General features: G+C 38.4%; 1 protein-coding gene across 1 annotated transcript in view; it reads left to right on the top strand.

Moving 5' to 3' along the window:
* Positions 1-27,639, top strand: part of LOC129725800 (uncharacterized) — a 181,548-nt gene that overhangs the window by 26,318 nt on the left and 127,591 nt on the right. Inside the window, 2 exon segments of the mRNA XM_055682025.1 lie at positions 2,216-3,266; positions 5,521-5,712. Coding sequence (XP_055538000.1) covers positions 2,444-3,266; positions 5,521-5,712 — 1,015 coding nt within the window. The 5' untranslated portion in view covers positions 2,216-2,443.

The following is a 27,639-nucleotide window of genomic DNA, read 5'->3' as shown; positions in this document are numbered from 1 at the left end:
TTGCGTTCTGCATGACCGTAGCCAAACACTAAGCGACGCAAACACATAATAATAGTCAGAGTATGCATGTAGATGAAGATAATTGACTTTGGATTATAGCGCAAAACGAGAAAATATTAACTCTTCAAATATTCATTTGTGTTCTTCAAATTTCAGTTGTTCAATTTAATATCCGATGAAATGTCTGTTTATTATCTGATGAAGCTCTTATATAGGCCAAATGATGCATTCCCAATTTACTAGGTCCATAACTCTGCCGACCGTGCTTGGGAAAGCGCGGTATAATGACCAATCAGAGGTCGAATTTTGTGTTTTGACAAGGCTTAAGAATTTTCAATAGAAGGAAATCCATCGAAAACTAACCGATTTATTAGCATTTGAAATTGGACATATTTCTCACTTTTTTCAGTTTTAGATTTTCATTTCACATTCCTATGTAGCCGAACTTCCTGAGAGAAGTATTCTACTTCAAAACACTACCTCTTCACGTACTTTTACGTGCGAAGGAGAGGAGAGAAGAAAAACTCTCTCTCTCACTAATCATTTGCTGTCAAATCTTTATGCGTAAAGTCAAGCTGATATAAGCAGTTTACGCTGCTTCTCAAAGCAATAACTCGATACGCGGGGGGCCCCCACATTTTTGATTCTGGTTCTACAATTACCACTGCGATTTACGGTGGAGTTGGAAGAAAAAGTTGGGAGTCCAAAACGCATGGGCAAAGATTGTAGTTTCTACAATATCTTCACCGAAGCACATTCCACTTTGGACTTGAATTTGATAGTTGAACAAAAAAAAAACTTTGTGCTCGGGTATTTGCTTCTACCAACTTTAGAGTTCTTTTATTTACTAATTTATAATTGGAATAGCTAATTACTCAAGCGGACCTATGTAACAACGTTTGCGTCAAAAAAAAATATGAACAAAAATTGTTCATTTTTCATAGGTTTACTTTCACACGCACCAACAAAATACCCATGCAGTATCAGCCAGAGTAACCCATGCAACCCATGACACCGTCTTGGCGAAAACAGTAAAGCTACTCCGTTCAGAAGTGTGTCGCGATCAAAGAACGGTACCACGCTGCGTCGATAACGAACATCGTGCGGCATTCAGTGTACGGTGGATACGGCCGTTCCGGCATCTACAATCAGAGCCGGCGGTTGATGTGGGTAGTATGGGTAGTAGTTGGCCTTTCTGGCTATGCCTTTGTCACCCAGGAACCTTCCCTATTGATTACTACCCACTCGGGAAAATAGTGTTACGCCGGCCCTGTCTACAATATCTTGGCATTATTGGATAACAGAGCATCGAAAGAAAGCCCGGTTTCGGACGGCCGTCGAATCTGAGTGGCAAGAAGCACGAAAGGATGCTGAAGAGGAAGACCGAGGGAAAAGTGGCTACATCGTTGCGTGCGCTTGGCCGGGCCAAACGGTGGGAAAGTATTTGGCGAACATGGACATACATGTCAGTAAGCGTCAATCCTGTCCCTTAGTCTCGGAGCTGCAAGCAATGACGCAGCGGTAGCGGCTGAATAAAATGGTCAAGCCGATTTTCCGGTGAAACGCGACGGGGCTGTGGTGACGGACGACGATACCTATCTAACCCTGGGTGGCAGCGACTGGCAGGGCACTTCTGATTTTACTTCCTCCATGAAGGAAGTGAGCTCCGAGGTGAAGTCCATTTCACACATCAAGTTCGCAAAGAAGGTGTTGCTGTGGTTGACATCGGATCTAACTTCGACCCACTACTCGAAGCTATCGTTGGAGAAGATGGAGTGGCTGCATATCTATGTGGCACCCGAATCGACGAGCTGGGTCCAATTCAGAATTTCTGGGTAAACCTGAAGCGTAAGATCTACTCCAGCAATTTTGACGCTACGGAAGAATTTTCAAATCAAGCGAAGTAAGAACGCAACATGCCAACACGCATGTTTTCGTCCGCCATGACTAATGTTTCGGTTAACTGCCGGAAGGCCACTCGCAAAGGCGTACAATTTTTCTTCAAGTAAGCTAATATCAAACTCAATTATCTGTTTTAGCGTTCTTTCATCACCTTTCGAAATAAAGTCAATTTTTTTCAAAGCAAACGTTAGTAATTGTGCTTCTTAATTGACAGTAATAATTCACATTCTATTGTCTGATGCATATAACTTTTATTTATGTTTATTTCTATATTTCAATTAATTGCGTTTGTTTGTTTGTTTTTTTGTTTCAGAATAAACGTTTTCATGTCTGTTGAACAATTTACAACAATGTTTGGAGGTGCAATGTGAATGCTAAGGTTATTATTTACAAAATCGTGTTCATTAAAAATATAAGATCTCTAGACTATATTGGTTGTTATTTAGACTATCGGAACTTTTTATATATAGCAAGAACAACATAAATGTTTGCGGTACCAGAATAAGCTGGATCTTTTCGCCATGCTCCGTGGGGGCCAGGAATGTACGTAATATTTCCGGCCGATGAAATAATATTGCTGACATACGGAATTGCGGTACCGAGAGTACAACCACGACCAACTCTGGACAACCTGCGAGAGCCACTTGTCCCCATTGGCAATAGGCCTTCTTCCGTAACCGCCCTGCCCCCCAAGCATCTAAATGAGCCCAGTCGGATCCAAGGACAACAAACTTCCACGTCCATCACCGCTTCTCGTACCCCACCAACACTTGCACCGAGAGACAGAAGTCCCAGTGTCAATTTTTCGACCGATGATAGAGTGTATGACTACGACGATAGATCTCCTTTGTACGACACGGATACCATTGTCAACTATGTAAACCGTAATTCGATTTCTGGTATCCCCTTTAGCTCCTCCCCCTTCGTCCCGTCCACGTTGTTGCAGAGTCCCGCTCCAACGGCCAATAAATCAAACACTACCTCAGGTGCGAAAGGGAAAGAGAAATCGAAATCCAGATTACATATTAAGCTAGGACGCCTACGACCACATTCCTCCGTAGAGCAAAGCGAATCCGCTCGAATCCGCGAAGACCTAGAAATTCACGTGTCCAATCCTGTGTTCACTCGCGAAAATCTTAGACAACGTAACTTTGACGCCTTTTTCGAGTCTGGCGAAACGGTTTATTCATTGGAGAAAAAAGAAAAACCTGCACCACCGCATACTGATTCACCTGATTTCGCCCTATTAAATACCAGTGAATCTACTCATCAACGTTCCATTTCCGTGGGATTCTTTCGTAAAGCGAAGTCACCAAACATCCTCCGTGCCCAGAGTGCCGAGTTAGAATACGAGTCCCAGAAAGGTGACAGGTGCCCCTAAAAAACTTTATTAGTTGTTATTTTTTTACCTTTTCATGGAGTGAGTTTTTTATGTGGTATGCCTCTAACATAACATGCTAACAAATCCTGTTAATGACTGAATCCAGAATTTCAACTATAAATATACTATTTTGTAGCATAACGTTAACAATAATAAATGATAAGTCGAAAAAATGTCTCATTCCCAAGCTAAGGAAATCATTATCTTTATAAAGCGTTTTTGAGAAGGATTGCGTTTTGCTTTGATCGATTCTCCCCGGAGAGAAATTAATTTCGCCTTATATTCTAATACCCACCTCTCGTTAATCACAAACCAAATTGGTACAAACTGTGTTCTAAGTGAAAGATTGATTAAATTGATTAATTGAATAAATGGGTTCTCGAATATTATAGGATTCAATAAGTGTTACAGAATTAGATTAGTATAGAGAAGTTATACAAAATGACAGATGGTCTCGAGGTCGCTATTATCGTAAACTGATTGGTGGTCTGATTGAATTGCAAAATAAACGGTGGGGTTTTATTACGAGTAGTGGAATCGTTTTACGGATATTAATTGCTCTGTTAATAAAACAAATCAATAGTAAACAGCTAAGCAATAATGGCTTACGAACAAGCCAAATATTATTGCAAATTAATTTAGTCGTACGAAACAGGCGTTTGAACAGAATTTGTACAAAGCATTGGTCACATCAATAAGAAAAAAATGTTAATGTATGAAAAGCTCTTGTTATTGCATGTTGTTAATTGAGATGTAAAAAAATTATCAGGCGATTAGTAACAGTTAGATTTCAATGCTATCGTAATTTACAGTACTAATGTTGCATCTCACGAAGCGCGTAGCCGGGATTTAAAATATAGAGTGGCAAGCTGTTTTAAATCTCTCGAAGCAGAATTGAGATTAATATTTGAAAAAAAAAACAGAATATTCATTTATCCAACTAATAAAACCTCAGTCGCAGCAACTCCGTTATGCAAAAAAAATTACTGAATTTACGTTTTTTGCTGAAAAATCGGTTTAAAAGTCAAGAGCATCAAGAGTAAAAAAGAGACACGGGTTTTACACATCAAAAGCATCTGGCATCATTATAATATCTGTATGGTTCGACCAAAACTTATTAACGCTAAAAATGAATATTTGTAACAACATGTGCGAATTATAATCTAGAAAAAAAATCTTTCTTATTAAAAGCTACTGAAAATTGCAGTTATTTTAGTTTCAAAATCATCCAAACATAAGTTTTTCCTGTCTTATTTGACTGTTATGTACTCGGCAATTTTAACACACATAAGTACTCGACAGGGTACCCAGGTAGCCACCAAAATGAAATGCTTCTTACTTTTTCAATTCTTGGCCGATTTTCGATCTTGACCCGTCGAAAGGTTGGAAAATTTGTCCTTTTTTCATTATTTGAAAATAAACTCCTGGAGTGATTCCACCAATTTTGGTGGTAATTTTGGTCGGTTTCATTGACAATTGTACTAATTTGTCTCACCGGAACATGCTCTCGAAGATCCGGATTTACAGGAACCAGATGTGGTCACTGGTTCATGTCGGCCTCGGATTCTAAAAGTAGACAGATTTTTCTTTTTACAGGTCTAGATCGAAAATTGATCAAGAAATGAAAAAGCAAGAAGCGTTTCATTTTATGGCTACCCAGGTACCCTGCTGAGTCGAAGCCTCCCCCTTCGACTCCCCTGCTGCTGATGATGGGAAACGGTTTATTTCCACTTGTTTGGAGCATCCCGTAAGTTTCAGCTGGCTGAGTTGAGGTTATTCTTGTTTTTTTAATGCAATACAGTCTGAAAAGGTACCTAGGTACCCTGCCGAGTACATAACGGTTAATCTTTATTTAAAAAAAGCGCTTAACTGCTGAAATATACAATACCCGGAGGCAATATCTCGATCGCATTAACTGTTAAGTTTCTTCGAAGTGAGTTCGACACATTCGACGACTAGCCTAAATGGGTGTCAACCCCTTAGATGGTTTACTGATGCATGATATTGAACATTCTCTAAACCCCTTGATTCACTTGCTGGTTTTATTCGTTCATTACCACTACTAAACTACTAAAATGGTTCCGTGCGTTTTTTATCAACTGCTTTTCACGACTTCGTTATCACATCATTCTAACCGTGCGTAAATTCACAACGTTAAAATCATATCGCTTATTGCGAGCCTTCGAAGCATCGAAAACGACGCGTATATTATTGTAAATTATTTTTCGTGCTTGCAGAGTCATCAAAAACCCATCGTAGTATCTTCAACAAACGAGTTGGGACGACAGTGAATATCGTCCCTGCATCACAGCGGCCTCCGGCAGGAAGCATGGCTTCCTCTGGAGGTGCACTTAAGGATTTAGGTCATCCTGGCCTGAATGAGGCACTCAAGTCCCACAACAGCGTAACCTTCAAGCTCGTCAAAACGGGTAAGTTGAGTATTAGTAATAATAGAACTTTTATTGTGACAATAATTTGTCAGCATTGGCCATTCATTGCTTTTAGTAATTACTAAAATGATAACAAGTTCATTTGTTTGTGGAGGCCTTTTTTCAAATGAACTGTTTGAGATAATATGTCGGATAAATTAATCTTTTATTCTGTTCTTGCAAGAGTTTTTATTTGATTAACGAGCAGAACAAATATTTGTTTTCGTGAATACTTTCTCGTAACTTTTTTCATTTCAACTTTTTCTGTCATATAATGACACCAATTTATAGGGGAACAACGGGCAAGACGGTCACCCTAAGGAAATCATACATTGTTCTGCTCAAACACAACATTTCAACCAACAATATTCATAAAATTCGACATTTACTAGTGCTTTTCATAAAATAATGCAAACCTTTCCTTTTTAGAGTGATTTTATATTAGTTTTCACTAAAATAAAAACAGTCTCGAAAAACCATTATTTCACAACGTGCATATGAAACGGACCGGCTGTGTTGGTAAGACGGACCTATGAAAGACTATAGCAAATTTCTTTTCTATACGGGACGACGCGCTGCGCAAAAAAGCACGTGTTTGAAGCTTACCGTCGGCTGCGCATTCACATCATTTACATGTAGTATATTTACAGCTTTTAACAATGTTTTTAATGATAATTTTTGTTTCAAATGAGAGTTAATGACTTTAGGTCTCATATCGCCTGCTAAGAATGCTGAAAAAAGGATAACAAATGGTGCTATTGTCGTTCTCTTAGACTGCCCCATTTGCTAACACCCTCTTGCCCAAGAGGCATACAATTTTTTGGATCGATGTGATTTCCAGAAAAATACTATTTTCACTAAACTATCCTCACCCACGTGTCTCAAATATGCTTAATTATTCCAATGTCATTGAAAACTATATTTTTCTGAAGTTTTACCGAGGCAGAAGCCTAGATTCGACACAGCGAAAACTACATCACATTGCTTTGCTGTTGAGGGTGAGCTTATTTTGATTATTTCTTAAATAACTAACTATTGTTTCAATCTACATAATATCTCTAAACTCCCAGGATCCTGTTGGTATGTAACTTGCATAACTGATTTGTGTTAATTTCAATGGTTTATATAGAAATGAGCACTGGTCCATCTTGCCCGCCCTGTCCGTGTTGCCCGTTGTTCCCCTACTGTCCTAGGCTCCAAAGCTATTTTTTCCAATCCCTATACCACATTGTAACGGTCTTATGCATAATGAATTAGAAAAGTATCGAAAAAGAATAAGTTTTTAATATAAATAGATTACAAAAAAAATTCATTGATCTATTTCAGTTCTTTTGCAGAAGAATATTACCAGAAATGCATATGCAATCATTATTTCTACTAATAATGACTATTTCCTAATGAAACAATGTGTAACAAAACTTTCAATGAAATGAGATTATTTCTTAATATTCTGTGCACGAAGGTTGCCAGGGTGAAACGACCAAAATTGAATTAATTGATGAAATGGATCGTTACAGGAACCTTTCATCGATAGAGAAACTGCTAAAAACCTCTAGTTGGGTGAAATTGAGGAGTCTGATGAAAATGAACCTACGCAGTGAGATCAAAATATTTTTTGCCTATGTCGACTGAAAAAAACTTCTAGTCATGTATTTTAAATAGCAATTGAGTTCAGGATGCTGTCTTAGTGCTGCACTATAGTAATTTTTTAGTTTAATTCATCAAAAATTTCACTTATCTACCTATTAATTATTGTAAATTTGAGGCTGTTTGCTCAAGTTAAAGTACACTTTCTCCGCTTTGACAAACGGGTGGTCATAGATTTGAATCTTAGTAGAATCAGGCCATTCGATATCAAAGGGACTTACGCATGGGTTTATTTTAAGGCTCCTCCAAACGAAAACTTTACTCGGAAATTTCATTCACGCATAGCATGTTATCCGCTTTAGTAACATGCTTGAGGAAACGATGATGTCGATAAAGAAGATGAAGGGTGAATGAAGAAAAACATTGTTAATGCAGCTACCATGTTCATGAAAGCGTGAACGTTGAAATTCATAAAAAGAAGATTATGAAATTACTCGAATAGAGGACAGAAGAGGAAACGAAGTACTGTACTTGCTTCATAATGATAAAACTAAAATGAAAATATAAATATGCTGGCAGTAAGATCTTACTAGGGGGAGGGGTATAGTCACTGTATATTTTACTAGTCTGGCGGAGTGGATTCGGAAACCAATTTAAACTGTTATAACGGGAACCAGTCAATGGAGATTCTATACGACTGGTTCCCGTTATAACAGTTTTAATTGGTTCCCAAATCCACTCCGCCAGACTGTAAATATAGGGACTGTAGGGAGGGTGGAACAAAAAATCTGACGATGTCTTACAAGAGAGATAGGGAAGGGGGTTGAAAAAGTGGAAAAATATGTTTACGTAATTATTGAATGACTCTTTACTGGTCGCAGTGGGGTCCATAAGAAACATCATTACAGGCAGACTTTCACATCTGCAAAGATTCCGATACGTTAAAATACCTCATCTTTGCAGAAAAAATAAAAACCAAAAACAGTCAAATCTTCTTATTTAGTTATTTAGTAATTTAGTTATTTGTTTATTTATCCATCTAACATAAAGTTTTAATGAATATAAATATATCATTAACTTCAATTCCGCTTGTACTCGTCGTCTGCGTCCAAGCTTCAAAAGCTACGTTTAATTTTCTGTTCAATTCTTGTTTATCGTTAATCGATTCTTACTACAAGAGCATGAGCATGAGCATGATTGACCGCCCGCGGTTGCTACTCCGTTATTGCCAGATCATCTGTAATTACACAGAGAACCAATGGGTGATGCTTGGGATTAACATTCATCCTCAATGTGTAAAAACTGGTGACCTTAATCTTTATATTAGGCAATACCAGCGCCGGCCGCATCCGAATGCAGGTCAAAGAAGGAGTGTGTATAGGAATATGTTGACGTGATACTCGCTTTATTGGAAGCCGAGAACACCTCTGCACTTCCACGAGAAATCACTGGGATGTTGGAGAAAAAGGTAAGGTTTGCAGCAGATTTCGTTTTGGTAAACGATGCGCTGAGTTCTAATACCAGGTTCATAATACCAAATATCGCGCGTACGAGTTCATTATATCTTTTACGGAAATCATAACGCGATCCGAACTAATTCCGGTTGATGATGTAACACCGCAAAAATAAAGCGCACGCAAGGATACCGGACCTATAACCTAATCAAGACAGACTCAAATATTCAAAAGTCTGTTTATGAAGTCATTATGCAACTACCGAAACGTATCTCTCATTGATTTATCTCAGCTGACTACACAATGTTACGAAGCAACCAGATATGCATTAACCAAAAACAAGAAAAAAGTAAATATATAGGCCCTCAATACATACTGCAAGCGGTCAGCAAGAGAACTTCAAAAACGGCCTATTTGCTTGGCCATTGCCGTTTGAAACGAACGAAAAAAGAAAGAAAAAGAAAAAAAGGATGCGTGCGTTGACAGACGAGTCGCGTATAATCCTGATATTAATTGCAAATAATTGCGATATTTGGTGGCGATTAATTACGATGTTTTGTCGCGATTAATTATTTACGATATTTATCGAATGAACGGAACCTACTCCGAATCACTGCGTGCTGGAATAGAACCTACGGGTGGACAGTCTGCGAATAAATCGTTTGGTACACCTCGGAAGTCACAAAACTCCGAAAATCCATAGTTGAGCAAAGCTCACCTGGGCCGAAAACACGTTTACCCCGAAAGGTTATGCGCGACCGCTCTATTCCCTCTCACCGAGTTATACGCGGAGACACGGTATTTCGCGTTGATTACCACCTACTTCTTGAATAACCGTTAATCGATTCTTACTACATATAAATAAACTTCATTTTTTTCTATAAAACATGTTGCGAACTGCTGAATGTACGAATTAACAACCTAACTGACTGACAGGTTTCAAGACAATTTTGCTAAAAGTTTTTTGATAATATTCTTGTAGAGGTAAATTTTTCCCGGAAACAAACATTGAAACATCAAGACAAGAAAACAGCTTTGTTGAAAACAATTTCGTGTCAAGTACAAGTGATACTAATATACTCTACAATACTTGATTTGAATTTAAGAGTCTTCCAGAGAATATATATATTTTTTTACGTTGTTTTCTTTGGACAATAAAATTCACGCGATTAAATCCACCCAAAATAACGGTCTCTGAAAAAGAACTAAAATAAAACCGTGTCACGAAGACACGGTAAGTATCTAGCAACTAACTTGGTAGCAGTCGTAGGGATGGGAAAAGCGTTAGTAAAGTGTTGTTCACCACGGCTTGGGAAAATTAACCTTTTTTCTATGTTGGAGTAAAATTCGAGAATTTATACACACCATCGCTTCGCGCTAAGCAATTGATTGAGTGCTGTGCAGTTCATTTTCTAGTCGGGTAGTCAAAGCATGACACTGTCGCGAAAATATATAAAACAAACGGCTTTTACGTGGCGATGGCTCTACATCGAAACATCTACCAGCAGCTATTCAAAAGATGTTGCCGTTCATCAATGCTAGTAGCATCGTTCAAGCGGACATGGTTTAAGTTTGGTTTGATCACTGTAGACACTGGCGTGAGTGGCCATCTAGGGAGGTTGAAGAACGGTTCCGCACACATTTTATCAAATATCTATCCACAATGAAAGCTGGTTAAATTCAGTCTCTAGAAATTATAAAAGGATTGCATGGATACCTACTATCGTTTAAGGTATTTTTCTGAGCTGATTATTGTGAGATACATTTATCTCAACAAAAAACAATTGCACCATATAAATAGATATATAATTCCAGCTACGAATACTTCTAGTATAGTACTATGTATGCTTCTTCTACTATCCGTTCGGTAATATTTTATAGGACGTGGGATGTTTTATAAACATGTGATTCCTGTCTCTTCATAACAAAGGATGATATGTTGAGTTGATCTGGGTTAAAAATAACCATTCGGTGTGCAATAGGTGAAATTGGTGATCGAAAAACCATAGAGATCGAAAGGTCGTGAACTTTGAAATCTATTGGCCCTGAGTGTCAAGCGAGATACTCGTCCAAAATCCAGCCGACTCGCCATCTGCAAAACCAAAATTGGTCAAACGAGTAATTCGCCGCTCGCCTCGTCTTCTGTATTAGGGACCTATTCTTCTGCTATATGCTATGTTCGGATATGGTGAGAAAAGTTTGGGGAGTCGATCGGGCTTGGTTGTCTAAATATTTTCGTTACTTTTGGTTACACTCAAAATATAACAACGTACTCATAATGAAGCTTTTTCGATAGCAAAGACACGATTGGTTTCACAATATCCGTAACAATTCACGAATACCTCACGTCTTTAGTTTCATGCCCAGTCGGATGCAAAAACGAATCGCGCTAGAGTGAGGGGAGTACACATATTATCAGTTTTTTGTAACACTGGCAAAACTCAAACCTCATAGTTTGACGAAAAACGTGTTTAAAAATAAGCGTTAGAAAATTACCCCTCTCATTACCATGAAAGCTTCAAGTTTAGGACCTTCCGTTCTTATTGTACCTATTTGGGTCTATTACGTACATATACGTATATATTATAAGCAAATTGTACAAGTTGAAACCCCGTTTTAACAATATTTTTAAAATATTTTTAATTTGATTTGTAAGTGACGAATGACTAAAAGCTAAATTCCCTATAATTAAATAAATAAATATATATAAAAAATATTGATTTGCAAAGGCACATTTACTTATAACTCTGAATTTACTGTGAATTTTTAAACGGATCTTTGTGGGATAAAATTGGCCAATTTTTGGCATCGTTTGTCCTCGAAAACTCAAAAATGAAAAGTTTTGAATTGTGCCAGCTTTTTCTTAAATCTAATAGAATTAATTTCTTCAGGTGCCTGTTGCTATGCAATGGTATTGTGTGATTATTCTTAAAATCGAAATGATTAAACATTATTTATTTCATTAGTACGCTATATGCGATTAGCAAGGCTGGACGTAACGGTTTGTTTATTCGATATGCAAGAGGAAATTGTTCTGTCTACAGTACCAATCACGGGGCTCCAACAGATTTGAATCCAACTAATTCTAAGCCCATAAACTAAATTATCAAATACTTATAGTGCCACCGACAACAGCAAAAGTCTATTATTTACATATTTGACAAATTGAGTTTCTCAGTAGAATTGAGGCTTATTTTTAATCAACCATAAGAAGAAACCTTAGAAGCCTTTAACTATATAGAAAAACTTTCCAGGAATGAGTCGCAGGGAGTTGATAATGCTTTGCAAAAAATATGCACTGTGAAAAAATTAGCGGGGCCTTCGGTTCGAATCCCACCACCGACATAGGTGTCAATGGTTGTGGGATAGCAGACATCAGAAGATTTTCTGAGGAGAAAAATCTCTGGATCACCCCTTCCAACGCATGAGGAAATAAATCTATTGGCGCTGCACGAAATTGCAAATAATGGAACATTGATGCTTGTGACGAAACTCATGATTTTAGCGATATCCTCTAAAAAATTTATCAGTTTTTCAAGTACTTTATTTGGATGATGAAGTTTGGTTTAATGCAGTATGGTTTATATAGGGTGTGGTAATAGTATTATAGTTCTACATCTACATCTACATTATTTTTGTATATCATGTGTAAAACTACTCTGATGTTATTTATACAACCGTTGCTACGAAAGGGTGCTACGTCACACCAATGTTTGGGTTTCATGGTTTTGCAGTGCTCAAGTGTAATTAAAATCAAATGGATTGGAAATTTGGTTATTTCCCTGCCAAAAATGAGAAGATTAAGAAATGTGTAACTGTGCAGTTTCCTGTAATGGCGTTACTACTAATTGTGAAAAAAACACCAGTCTTCAATGCTATTCGAAGAAACATGCGTTACGAAGTAAATAAAGTTTTGACCATTTGAAAAGGATATCAAGTGAAGGATCTTCTTGTAGGCTAACCGCATTTACAGCAGTCATTTTTAAAATCATTGCGCGGAAGTTCCAGAAGAAACAGGTACGTGCTTTGAAAATACGGAATAATGGCATTTAGTTATGATGAACTAATTCTATTTACAACATGAAAAGATAGTGCGAGACTAGTACAGTCCACTAATATATTGTTTTCAGAATAAACATTTATGAATTAAGTATAATAATAATCCCAAAAAAAAATCCATAAGAGATTTACAACGACTTGTGGTATGACGTCATCACTGTTCATTTGGATTTTGTTTACATTTTTCGACTCGCCACTACCATCTAACTCATACTTCTTCCACACCCTATATCAACCATACTGGGTGTAATGGGTGGGTGAATAAAATATTTGATTTTTTTACTTTTTGATAAACTTGATGAGTTTCTTCTGGAATATTATAAAACTAACCATTTTGAGCAAGTTTGCAGAAGATTAAAAAATTCTATCTCTTAATCTGACAAAGTCATGGTATAAAACTAAAGCACCCAAGAATAGCGATATTCACTTTGGTATGGATTTTAATACTAGCATCAATCAAACAGGCACCATTTTCAAATCGCTGGTGCCACCAAACCAAACATCTTTGAACCAGCCGGATGTTTGATTTGGAACTTAAATATTACTTTCTGCGGAGCATCCGCGAACTTCTTCGGTGGAATAAACCGGTCTGTGCAGTTGTAGGACACAGCATCGATGCTGAACAGCTTTTTGTCGGGAAAAAAACAATCATTATTCCCTTCTTCAAAAAGTAATCTCTTCGATAGAGTCAGTCGTAGCTCCTTCACCCGCTCCGTAATGAAGTGGTGATTTTTCATATAGATTTTTCAAAATTGTTGGCTTCCTTCGCAAATTTCCTGATGGAACGTACCGAGCTGTGAGGAATCGAGGCGCGTACCGATTTGATCACGTTTAGCGTACGTGCAACCCGCGGACTTTCATTTCCCGTGCTTAGGACCATCCTGTAGAAACTTTTTGATGCAATAGACAGTCCCTATCTAAATGACATCCTGAAGTGAGCTGTAATAGAGACATATAAATCTATTGCATGGGGCATATTACACTGCATCTGGGGCGTTTTGTCCCGGTAGATTAGGGGGCTTGCGATTTAATTTTTATTTTTAAAGAAATTGTGTCGTTTTTGTGTAACAATTATTACAAACCAAAATCATAGCAGTGCATTACCAACTGAATAGTGTATCTAACTGTATAAAGAATTTGTTTTTTTTATAAACATTACTACAATATTGATGTATAAGGAGGGGGGAGGGGGTATTATACTTGTTTACCCTACACCCAACACAAACGGGGAAGATTTTGTTACTTTTGAGCAACATTTTATTACTTTTAGTTTCTTATGACCGCGCATTACACACAAAAGGTAAGAACCAAAAAGTAATCAAAAACACTACACGCTTGTATGTGTTTCTGCAGGAGAACATACAATCAAAAACCGCAATGCTATGTTACCGAGACATCACTCGCTGCATTTGTATTGATGCAACGATCAGGTTCATTTCTGTCCCATTTATTCATGCATAAGCAGAATCTCACCAGTCAGCTTAAATGTCTAATTAGAAACACCACACTTTCGTTCCCCTTGAAATGGAAATATGCAATACAGTGTTGCTGGAGTTGCTGGAATTACGAATGTTGCTCTAGATGAGCACGAGTTTTGTAACTTCAAACAGGTCCAAATGAGTTCAGTGAAGCGATGAATGAATGTTTTCAACGTTGTTGCATCCGTTTGCAAGCAAGCAAATGTTTGGTTTTTCTTTAACGCTTTTCACAGAATATGAAGTCTTTGAAATCATCAACGTTTGCAAACTGTATGACGGAAGAAAATGTCATTTTTTGCTCTACTCCATATGCGTACAACGAACAAACCATACACGCACACCGGAAGAATGGGAGATAGAAGAAACTAGTTACATGTGAAATTTATGCACATAGTATGTATTATATACTGCTGTTATTTCTTGACTGGAGATGGAAAGGGAGCATTTTTCGACAGGTGAAAATTTTGCATGTGGTTGAAACGACCATTATTAGATAGTCGTACTCCCGTATTATATGCCAAATATATGACAGTATGTGTTGTTACTTGACTGGAGAAGAACTTATCGCTTTTGAAGTAACAGATTTGTTACCTAAAGGACCATTTTGCATTATTACTTTTAGGGTAATAAGGAAAAAAATTGTGTGTGCATGTATTTTTTGTATTTTGGATTATACTTTTTTCATCTTTCTCCTAAGAACGTACAGCAAAGAAAAAGGTTTTTGTGCTACATTTCACTATCGGAACTTAACCTTCTTTTTGATAAACACAGAACGTGCGGTCGACTGTTAGTGTACAGGACAGGGACAAAGCGGACAGTGACAGTCGAAATGAGCTGAGTGACAGTAGGATCGTAGCGCTAGCTACGCAATTGTCCTATGTACCAACGTTTGGCCGCGAAATTTGTGTTTTATAAACAGATCCTCAAGTTCCGGTAGGCGGTATGTAGCACCGAAGCTTTGCTTTACTTAATTTTGCATTTCATGTAATTTATAAAATTGCAGTTTGATGAAACCAAAAAATAGGTAGAAGCGTATCAAAATAGAGTACGAGTTTTTTAATATCATCGAAAACATTCAATTCAAAACCATTTAACTTAATCTTTATGTTTGGATATTAGTATAAAGGTGGAGTACCTTTTGATTTTGAACAATTTTAAAATCAGTTTAGTTTTGTTTTTTTTTTCGGATCTCAGGATGTTGTGCGGTTGTGCCCATCCTTTTCGCCCTTTGCCGGTGGAATGCTAAATTCTATTATCACGTCCATACTGACGAATATTGACGGAAATCTGTGAGTCGAGAAACTTTACACAATGCAAAAATTTGGTAGCATGTTTGAAAACAATCAGTCAATGGAACTGTTTTTCATTCTTGAAAAATGTTGAAGTTGTATGTTAACTTATACCACTATATATGTATCTTTTTTCTCGGTGGCATGCATAGCACCTTGAATCCATTTGGCATTTCACCAAATGGATGTTTGCATGCGTACAAAAACATATTACACATCGTTCCTCACCATTAGCCAAAATAATTTCGTAATTAAAACATGTTGCTTAACAGTACATAAAAAATATACAGCATCCTTCGTGGTAGCAATATCGTTCTCTTTGTGGCTTTCCTTCAGAGGTATCATTCGGCAGTCGTCTGTTATTTCAAAACTATAGCAAAAAAGCAAAAGGAAAACTTTTTTTTCGCATGCGTACGGTATATTTTGCTTTTTAATTCTATGTACAAGGGAGTATTCGCTTTTATATAAAAGGACCGAAAATGTTTGAAACCTGATTAGGTTTTTTCTTACGAAAACAAAATTAGGTTTTTTCTTACGAAAACAAAATTACAGTCAGAATAATTCTTGAAAAAAAAAAATGACCTTCTTCAATTAATCTATTCAAAGCATCATGATGGTAATGATATAATTACAAACAAAAAAACAAGTTTTTCATTATGCTAAGGCCATGATTACAGTAGTTGCTGAATTAAAATTCATTAGTAAGTAATACAGAGGCAGTACCATTTTTTGTTTCATATCAGTTATAATCAACCTCCTCCGTGCTCAGCAAAAGGGCAAAACACTGTGATTTGATTTACTAACCAAGCGCTTATACGCACACTGGAGAACCGACCCAATTTCCACAGTGTGGAGTGCCTACGTTAGTTGATAAAAGTGGAAAGGGTGATATTATTATAAACATAGGCGTAACTGGTATCCAAACCTAGAGGGGATTGAAGTATTACAGTATTATATACAAAACAAAACAAGAAAAGGAAGGATCACTTTTGCTTGGAAAATAAAATCATGCCTTGCTGATTTTAGGTCCCCTGTTCATCAGCCTTTGCCTAGCTCTGCTAATGTGTCATGAATAATAATGAACCCGAACTTGACAGCATGTCACATACATATTTGGGTACCTATAACTATTAGAGAATAAACACTCAACAAGTAGCAAATGCGTTTGCTTCATTTTTATCATATTACATTTTCTTTGTGTGATTGTAGAACCACCGCTCCTTTACTTATTCTGAACTTCTAAAATTAGGTTACTCAGCTAACAGGGTTTGCTCGTTGAATATAGCACTAGCTTCCCCGTTTGCGTATTTTTATGTTAGCAGTTAATTCACCAGTTAATATAGAAGGGGGAAGCAGGAATGAGTCTATAATCATCAATTTTGCTGTATATTGCACCAGTGCATTTTGCAAAAAGGCCTTTGTATTAATGATGTTTTTTATAGCTGGTTCCGATAACTAACCTTTTCGGATAGTACTTTCATACCAGGTCTGAAGTAATTTTCGGTTCAAAATTAGAAAAGCAACTGGTGTGGGTTGAGTCAGTGTCCGGTTTCTTGTTGCGCTAAAAATGCAAAAGTGCAAGTGTCAGTCCGTATGTTTTTAGGTGGAACATTTATTATTAACTATTGTTAACTTTTTTCTGATAAATTGAGATCTGAGTTTGGAAAAGAAGTGACATTGAAACACAGTCAGTCAGTTTTGTGAACATATTTCAACCACCTGTATCGTGTGACAAATTTGAAATAACTTTATTGAATATAAATGCAAAATTGCTCCCGCGGCTATTTATGTTTTTGCTCTATCTTTGAACCTATTTACCCTTATCTAAAGAGAATCCACTAAGCCTTTAATCAATCCACACAGAAAAAGACTCGGCCCAATAAATCTAGTAAACACGAACTACGCGTCCCTTTTTCCTAAGTTACTCGTTCGTTGTGTATGTTTTTATGATTCTAAAAATGATATGAAGATCTTCCAGAGCACCACTTACTAAATTTAAAAAGGTGTATAATTGTGTTTAGGGTTTTCAAAAAGACTACATCAAATAATTTCACAAGCCAATGAAGTTGAAGCAACAACACTTGAAACATTGTAAACCGCTTCACGAACTAATTTCAATTTTTGTCTTATGAATACATTTCAAGTTATGTAGTTTTACGAGGGTGTGAAAAATGAACGAGAACAGAAGGTGTGACTTAAACCAGAAACAATTATCTTCATCCAGACGGGACTCGAACCCGCAATCTCCGATGTCTCCTGCAAATAAATGACTGGGAAGGTAATTTCCCCCAAGAATAATATCGTATCACTCTCTACCATTGTGTTCCGTTCGTAGCACACCTCGATCAACCACACACACAGCCTTATGACAATTGTGTTTGTAACTGAGGGAGTATCTCTCTTTCACATGCTGTGTATAGTGACTCACTATATCTACGACTTGTGAGAGACGCCCAGTTGGCGTAACCTCCACCGAAACGCGTACTGAGCTTATCTTAGAACCCAACCCTCAAGTTTTTCAGAGACCGCTGGGAGCCATTAGTTCAGTTTCCGATGCTGCGGTTTGCGATTTTTCACATTTATGACCTTCCGCGAGTGCAGTCAGCCGGTTACTCAACCGCTTTGATCGACTTTCCCTAGATCACCAAGGTTATGTCTACCGTAAACCCTACGAACATAGCCCGGATAACTTAAACTTCAACTCTTCTTTTTAAATAATATCCCACAACACCGAACCAGGAATGGAACTTTACGGCACCTTTACGGTAATTGAATCGCATTTCTAGCTCTTCGCTGTGTTGTTAACTGAGGGAGCTATAACCAACTATGGCAATACCTGAAAATGTACTAGATATGGCTAGAACCAGTTATGCCCTATGGAGTTTGAATGGATTATTGCCATAGTCGGTACCATTGTGCTTATGCGATGTAACCATAACTAGTGCACTTGCGATAATTTTCTCATCTATTCTAACACTCTATTTTGCTATTTCGCCGTTAATTGCATAGAATATTGTCACCGTTTGCAGCAGTTACTAGATATGTTTGTAGAATGCTGCAATCGTAATAAGCTGATTGTCAGCATCCCTAAATGCTCTGTAATGACATTTCATCGGAACTCGCAGCCTACAATGTTCAACTACCACATCGATGGAGTCGTGCTCAACAGGGTTGAAGAGATGAATGACTTGGGTGTGACAATGGATAAGAAACTCTCCTTTGCTAGTCATCGATCGGTCGTCACTGCTAAGGCTAATCGTCAGCTGGGGTTTATAACCAATATAGCCAAAGATTTTAATGGTCCGTATTGCTTGGAAGCTCTGTATTGCTCTTTAGTGCGACCCATCTCAGAGAATGCTTCACTAGTTTGGTTTCCACATCAACTGACCTGGAGTTTACGAATTAAAGGAGTTCAAAAGAGATTTGTCTGAATTGCTTAAAAAAATCTGCCATGGCGTGACCCACAGAATTTGCCTCCATACGGTGATTGGTGCAAGCTTATCAATCTTGACACCCTAGATCGACGACAGACGATTCAGCAGGCAACATTTGTCGCTAAGCTCCTGAACAACGAAGTAGACTGTCCCAGACTACTATCTTTACTTGATTTTCGTGTTCCATCGCGTGCTTTAAGGACTTATACTCTTCTCCAAACATGGTTTTATCGCACAGCGTTTGGATTTAATGCCTCTATGTCTTCGATGATACGTGCATTTACATCTGCTGAAGATTTATTCGAATTTGGCGAGCGTTCCAGTTGTTTCTCCAGTCGAGTAGCAAAATCTGCTTGTTTTACATAATGACGTTGACGATAGTGATAAATTCATATTCATTAAGACTTTATGTTAGATGGATAAATAAACTAATAACTAAAAACTAATTACACTCGATTCTGGAAAAATAGTGAACGACGGCACCGACATGAAGCCTTCGAAGCGAATGAGCGGTATCACCTCTCTTCTAATGCCATAGATCGTCTAGCGCAGCGGTTCTCAACCTTTTTTGTTCGCGTACCCCTTTGCGATATTCTTCATATCGATTGTACCCCCTGGCTTGGAATGTTTTCACAGAGTGGAAGAGGGTAGTGGTAGATCATGTTGTGGTAGTCTTGTTTATATTTTAAATTGAACTATGGTTTGTTTGATTGCTACAGTCAGGCGCAGATTAACGCGTAGGCGAAGCAGGCGGTCGCCTGCTCGTCAATCATCGAGGGGCGGCAAACAGACGGCTAATGCGTGTGCTTATTTTTTAAGCGACGAGGAAATGTTTTCTCTCTCTAGCAGGATTTCCATTCACGTGCGACGCGACCATCCACATTTTCATGTACTAAGGGCATCTTCAGCGGTGGTCCAAATCGTTGTTTTGATCTATTTTTTTGGAACAAACTCAAATTTACTGCTGCACCGGTGGTGTAAATTTTGTTTTATACCAGATCTGAATTGAAAGAATTTGAAACTGGTATACGTTTTGGTCAATTTTTGTCACTTTTTGAAACAAGAAATAGATCGTTCTAAAATCCTTTGTACGCTACCAATAGGTGGATGAAATGTCATATTTTAATTGAATACTTCATTTTTAGCTATTTCAATATGAGCGTTTGGCGAGTGTTGAGGAATAGATAAAACAAAGATTTTTATGACAATTCACAATTCATTTTTGCGGCTTTTCGTTTTTGGCTTCAAGGAAACCGGCCTGCAAAAGAGGGAATTCTGGGAGACCATAACCGTAGGTTCAACTACTTGGTTTGCAACCATCAACCACCAGGATGACAATTATGTTGGCTATTTGTTAATCGCCTTAATTGTAGTGGGACTAGAGAAGACCTTGAGAAGCCAGAAAAACGTTCCTCGAAAACACCGAACTGAAAACGTTTAAAATGCAGGCTTGTTTCAATATCCTCAAAAACGAAAGCAAGCTTGAAGAACTGCAATATTCTGAAAGATTGATGAGACGAAAACGGAAGATGAACATCTACGCGATCAAATATTTTTCGCTATCCTCCGAAGCCCTACTTGTAGCAGAAATTTTTCGATCATACCAATCCATCCTGAGAAATGTCACTGACGCTCGGGTCAAATCCATAAAGTCTCGTGGATATAAAGTGTCTTGCCGAAGTATTCGTTTAATGTGCGTAAAAATTACCGAATTTCCGTTTGTTAAATATAATTTTAACAAGTCTCATATGCTGATAGCATAGGGTATTGAATTGTTGACAGTGTGACAGATGTCAGCGGTTTAAAACAACAAGATATACAACACCGGTGCGGAGAACGAAAAATTGGTCTATATTAGCTAGTTCTATTCAGGTTTCGCTGGTGTAAATCTAGTATAAAGTTGTTTCAAAAATAGACCACCGCTGAAGATGCCCTAACGTTGTACTAACACTCCACATGCCACAGTCTTCTTGCAAAATTTCAGCTCAGTCGGACTTCGAAAAGTGGTGCCTCGAAGCGGTCAAAGTTTCACTTTTTCGGCCGATAAAAAATGCACAGGTAGTTCGTAAAATGTTCGATATTGAAAAAAATGGTCTTAGAATGCATGAAACGTCGAGATCTGTCATAATCTCTTAAACTAATGATCTTAAACTTTTTTTGTAAAAATCAATTTTTGTAAAAATCAATCCGTTCCATTCAGCAACCATTTTCTCAATCTCCTTGTTAGCGATGGTGCCAAGTCATGTTTTGATGCAGTAGACTTTTTCAGTGTCGTGCAAGAAATTTTCAACTTCTTTTCTGCTTCAACTCATCGTTCAAAAAACACATTACTTCTCTTGCGGTAAAGCCTCTGAGTGGAACGCGTTGGGAAAGTCGAATTGATGCTGTCACTCCCTTGAGGTTTAATATAGGAGAAATTTATTATGCCTTATATGAAGCAATCGAGGATCTGAAGCAAGATGCGTTTGCAAGAAATACTGCAAAAAGCCTAGCAAAAAAAAATTAAAAAAAATCAAATTCTTATGCAGTTTAGTAGCTTGGCATTCAATTTTGTTCAAAATCAATTTAGTGAGTAAGTACCTTCAAAAAATAAATAGCAGTCTCGAAAACACTATAGACTTGAGAGGCAGCGTTTAAAACTTTTTGAAAAATATGAGAAATGAAGGTTTGAATAGCGTCATTACTGATGCTAAAGAACGTGCCGACATTTTAGAAGTAAATCCGGAGTTTCAAACAGAAACATGAATTCGGCCGAGAATGACAAAGAAACAGTTTGCTTACGAACAGTCAGATGAACCAACTACATCGAAAAAACTCTCTTTCAAAGCGAATTTCTTCTATTCTGTATTGGATGTAGCTATTGCATCGTTCGATGATCGATTCCAGTTAATGAAAAATCACACTGACAGTTTCAGCTTCTTGTATGATATTCACAGCTTGATGGGTTGTAGTACAGATCAGTTAGAGAAAAGTTGTCTACATTTACAGAAAATCCTCACACACAAGAAAGAGTGTGACATCGATGGACATGAAATGCACCAAGAACTTGTTATTTTATCACCCATGTTGCCAGCCGAGACGACTCCAATGAATGCGTTAAACTACATCACAAAAAATCAACTGATTCATACTTTTTTAAATGATTTGTATCTTTGAGAATTTAACTCACTTTACCCATTAGTGTAACAAGTGGTGTTCTTTGAGCTCCTGGAAAAGACATACAATGAAAACGCAGGAGACACATCCACAGTTCGATCAGCACTACAGCGCGAGAAGTGTTGGGTACAACTGTGGCAGCTGCGTCCAATAAGTGGTTTGACGCTGAGTGCCAGCGAGTGACGGAGGAGAAGAACCGCGCCAGGGGTCACATGTTGGCCACGGCTGTGACTCGTCAGAGCGTGGGTAGATATCGAGATGCTAGAGCCGGTGAAAAGAGACTCCATCGCCGGAAGAAACGACAGCATTGGGAGCGTCTTCTTGCGGAGGCGGAAGGTTGCTTCCCCAGGCACGATGCGAGGAGCTTCTACAAGAAGGTCAACGGAATTAGGAATCGAAACGTGTCAGCTCCTGTCATGTGCAACGATAGGGAGGGGAACCTGATAACCGATAAAACAAAGGTGGCCAGGCGTTGGAAGGAATACTTCAGTGTGTCGTTGAACGGTGAGGGAAACAGTGGAGTCGAAAGGAGCAGGATGACTATTGAGAATGATGGTCAAGCTGTGGATCCACCTTCCATGGACGAGGTGAAGAAAGCAGTGAAAGAGCTGAGAAACTGCAAGGCAGCTGGGAAGGACGGCATTCCCGCCGAACTCTTCAAAGTCGGGAGCGAACAGCTGTATCGTGCCATCCATCGGATCATGCTGAGAGTGTGGTCTGATGAAGAATTGCCCTCGGACTGGTTGGAGGGTCTCATATGCCCGATCTACAAAAAAGGTCATCGCCTGGACTGTAGCAATTATCGGGGCATAACTCTTCTCAATACCGTGTACAAAATTCTCTCCCGCATCCTGTTCCACAGACTGAGGCCGTTGCAGGAGTCCTTTGTTGGCGAGTACCAATGCGGTTTTCGAGGGGGACGCTCCACGACGGACCAAATGTTTACCTTGCGACAAATCCTCGATAAAATTTCGAGAATTCAACTTGCAGACGCACCATCTGTTCATAGACTTCAGGGCAGCGTACGATTCAGTTAAGAGAAATGAGTTATGGCGGATCATACTCGAACATGGCTTCCCAACAAAGCTGATTAGGGTGATACGTGCCACCCTTGAAGGTTCTACATCAAGCGTCAGGATAACCGGTGAGATATCGGACCCATTCGTGACGTTAGATAGTTTGAAGCAGGGTGATGGGCTGTCGAACTTATTGTTCAACATCGCATTGGAAGGTGCTATAAGGAGGGCTGGTGTGCAGAGAAGCGGCACCATCATTACGAAATCGCACATGCTTCTAGGTTTTGCGGATGATATCGACATTATTGGTATTAATCGTAAAGCAGTGGAAGAGGCCTTCGGACATCTCAAGCGAGAAGCTGCGAGATTAGGGCTTGTCATAAACTCTGCCTAAACGAAATACATGGTGGCTGGAAGAGTGTGTGGTAGTCCGTCGGAGGTTGGTGCTGCGGTGGAGCTAGATGGGGAAACATTTGAAGTAGTCGATGAATTTATTTACCTGGGAACATTAGTGACATGTGACAACGAGGTTAGCCGTGAGATAAAGAGGCGGATAGCAGCCGCAAACAGGGCCTTTTACGGATTACGTAACCAGCTAAGGTCCCGCAGTTTGCAAATTCGTACACAACTTGCACTCTATAAAACACTGATTCTTCCGGTGGCTCTCTACGGCCATGAATCATGGACGCTGAAAGAGGCTGATCGGGGAGCTCTTGGTGTTTTTGAGCGTAGGATTTCGCGTTCAATCCTTGGCGGCAAACTAGAAAATGGTGTTTGGCGCAGCCGCATGAACCATGAAGTGTACCAGGCATACAAATCGGCGGATATAGTCAAGCGGATAAAACACGGCAGGCTTCAGTGGGCTGGGCATGTAGCGAGAATGCCGGATGAGTGTCAAGCGAAGGCTATATTCAGCAGGAATCCCGATAGAGGTCGTCGACTTCGGGGTAGACCCCGCACTCGTTGGATGTGTGCTGTCGACGAGGATGCACGCGAAATTGGTGTTAGGGGCGATTGGAGGATAGCAGCCCAAGACCGAGTGACATGGCGACGTATTCTGGATTCGGCACTGGATTGATTATCGGTCTGTCGCCTAAAAGTAAAGTAAAGTAAAGTAAGTAAGTAACAAGTGGCGAGAGAAATTCAAAATTAGAACTTATAAAGACGTAACTACGATCGACCATGTCGCAAGAACGTTTGTGTGGCTTAGTGATAATATCGATAGAAAGACAGGTGCTTCAAGAAATTGATATGTCAGAAACGATAAAAAAATTTGCAACATTAAAGCATGAAATGTTAATTTTTGAATTGTTAACACAACACATGCTGTCTAATCAAATTTCCGAGTCTATAGAAAATGCGTTTCATATAAAATAAAAACTTGAGAGGGGGCGGCAAAATCAGTCTTCGCCTGCAGCTCAAATCAGCCTTCGTCCGCCCCTGGCTACAGTAATGTTTTAAGAGCAAGATTGAAAAACTAATGATGTATTTTAGAAAACAAATTCTTTATGCGCCATTACAGATTTTTCATTCGCGTACCCCCTGAAGGCTTTCGAGTACCCCCTGGGGTACGCGTACCCCACTCTGAACCAAGTAATCATGTAAAAGTTGTTGGAAAACATATATAGTTTTTTTTTCCATGTAGGTTTTCCAATAGCATTGATGTGCATGTCATTTCGAAACTCACATTACGGTTTTATTTATATGCATTGGAATAATCACATGTCCTGTATGTGTTTTACTGCGATGAGAATTCTTGGTTTTATTCAATATACTTCATGTGCTTGTGCATGTAATGCTCGGTCTGGCAGTTTGAAGTGTTGCATTTTTCCGAAAATGAAAGATTAAATATAAGAGATTGAATTTTTTATTTCAATGATGTCTGAGGTATATTACAAATAATAAATAAACATAACTGTAAATAAAACTTACATTACAAATATAACTCAACTCCATTCAACGAAACTTTGCTCCAAACTGTTCTTGAAGTTGTCCAACTAAAATGTTAGGAGCTAATACAGCTGAATTCCACACTCTAAAAAATAGATTTGATTTATATTTCAATTTACATAATTCTACTAAACTTACTTTGTATAACCTCCAAGGAATGCTTGAAAAAACGCCTAATCTTCCAGAAAACTATCTGCAATATTCGCCATATTGAATATACGGACGAAAAACACATTTTTTCACATCTGAAAATCTCTTAACTATTATCTGTCCACGCACATGAAGCGTATTCACATAAAAGCTATCAAGTTGGTCCCCGTGGTTCTGTGGTTAGCGATGTCGGTCGGCTAGCTCTCTTACACGGTTGTGATATCGGGTTCGATTCCCGATCAGGTCGAGGATCTTTTCGAGCTGGAAATTTTCTCGACTCAGCACTGGGGCACGTTGTATCGTTGTACTTATCCTACAGCATGCAAAATGTGCCAATAACAATATCGATAACGAATTATCTCAACTAACCTAGTTGATCGAGACCGCATTAGCCCCCCAGGCTAGAGTGCGATATTGTTTTCTATCAGGTTGACAAATTAAAAGTTTTTCTGCGTTCTAACAAATTTCATCTGGTTTTCACATGTAGTTTATCGTGTACACTTAACATGAACTAGATTATGAAATAAGTAAAGTTATGTGACGTTTCCAATAACAAATAAGTGAATACTTGGTTCAGTGCAAGTTGAGAACCGCTGGTCTACACTCAAAATATTGTTCACGTTATAGTTACCGGAAAAGTTATGTGAATATTTTCCACTGTCATTTTCATGTAGATTGTACGTGATTGTCATTTGAGTTTATCATGAACTGGTGAGATGATTTATCCTGTGAATCTTATTCAGTAGACTTATGCATTTCATGTGAGTTTCACGTAGAATTTGACTACCGGTAAGTGAAAAGCATTCGATTGTCTGATAGGTTCTACGTTTTATACAACGTATAATTTTCAATTGTGATTTCCCAAATTCTTAAGAGACTAGGAATGGTTTTCAAAAAATATTCAAATATGTTGCTTGATAAGTCGCACGGGCACACAGTGGAGCAGTTTTTAGTAGGCATTGTGATGAGCAAGAAAAAAAGCACAACCTTATTGAGCGATGCCTTTGCGCGTAGGGAGTGTGAAATATAACTACACACATGAGTAGGCGAGCTAAAGCTGCGTGCTGTTCAGTAAATTTACTGTGTCTGAGCTAAATTTATCATAGACCTGCACCGTGGTAGTAAAAAAACGCTGTGAGCATAACACAGTGAGTATAGCGCAGAGCTCTACGTAAACGCTACAGAACAGGGTAATAAGGAAACAGTCAGAAAAGTTTTCCCAGCTAGAATTTTCATCATAGTGCCCTTATCATTGAGCAATAAACGTGCGCTATCTATATTTTATCAGTTGCGATCGAGAAAGTCTCTCTGCGGGAGCTTCATGCGCTTACTCTTTACAATACAAGCTTTCTGATGTTGCGTATTTTGCTTTATTCACACAGAGTGCATTTGCTTTTAGTGCGCGAAAAAAATAATCAACTCATCCGTTTTTTTTTCATCATGCTTCAGTGTTTTGTGCAAATTATATGAGCCTCTTTGTTACACACGATGAGTATGCTAAGACTGGATGTAACTCATGAGTTCGGACTGGTTCGGATGATCTAAAACCACCAGTTTGCCCAGAAACATACAGGCTTCGATTTGCAATTGACTGTTTACATTGAAACTTATTGATACTTTACTTACTTCATATAATATGACATATAAATAATCTCAATTACAGAATTTTTGTGTTTATTAAAATGTACCCCTGCAATATCGAGACTATTTATAAGTCCTCTAGGTTTACAAATTGATAAAACTAACCTTCTTTGACAATCTCCATAGTTAGTTTGATGATGAATGACTACGTTGCACTTGATTGTTTTGAAAATAAGTGAACGGTACGGAAGCATCGAATGCAACAACAGAAAGCTAAAATTTTATCGATTTCAACCAGCTGTAACATAGGTCAACTATACTTCTGGATGCTCATGACCTGTTAGAAGAATCAGTAGGCATCACACTTCAAAATGAGACTATGCAGAACATGGTTAATAAACTTTTGCTTTCTTGACTTTTGATCATTTTTTACTTGATTTACTCCTATGTGGGGCATGCAAAATCGCCAATTCGTAAATGAATTAAACGACACACAAAATGGCAAAATGATATTGCGACATTCGCTGGCGATAATCACTGTTAGCTGCATCTGTTTATGTTAAGGAAATTCCTCGCAACTTTGAATGAATCTGTGTGATATCTCGATGCCGGATTCTTATGATTTTTTCTAAAGCTCACTTATTGGGAAGTCATCGAGGAATTCCTTTCATGTTCAAAGATAACATCAGACAACAGCTTCGCCATTTTGATTTCTGTGTATTTTCACACGGAGAGTTCACGCGATACTTTATTCTGTTTGACGTTGCCAAGTT

The sequence above is a fragment of the Wyeomyia smithii genome, chromosome 2 (assembly GCF_029784165.1).
Source record: "Wyeomyia smithii strain HCP4-BCI-WySm-NY-G18 chromosome 2, ASM2978416v1, whole genome shotgun sequence".
In the NCBI taxonomy this organism is placed as follows: domain Eukaryota; kingdom Metazoa; phylum Arthropoda; class Insecta; order Diptera; family Culicidae; genus Wyeomyia; species Wyeomyia smithii.
Note: the sequence above shows the minus strand (reverse complement) of the source record. Positions and strands in the feature narration are given on the sequence as shown.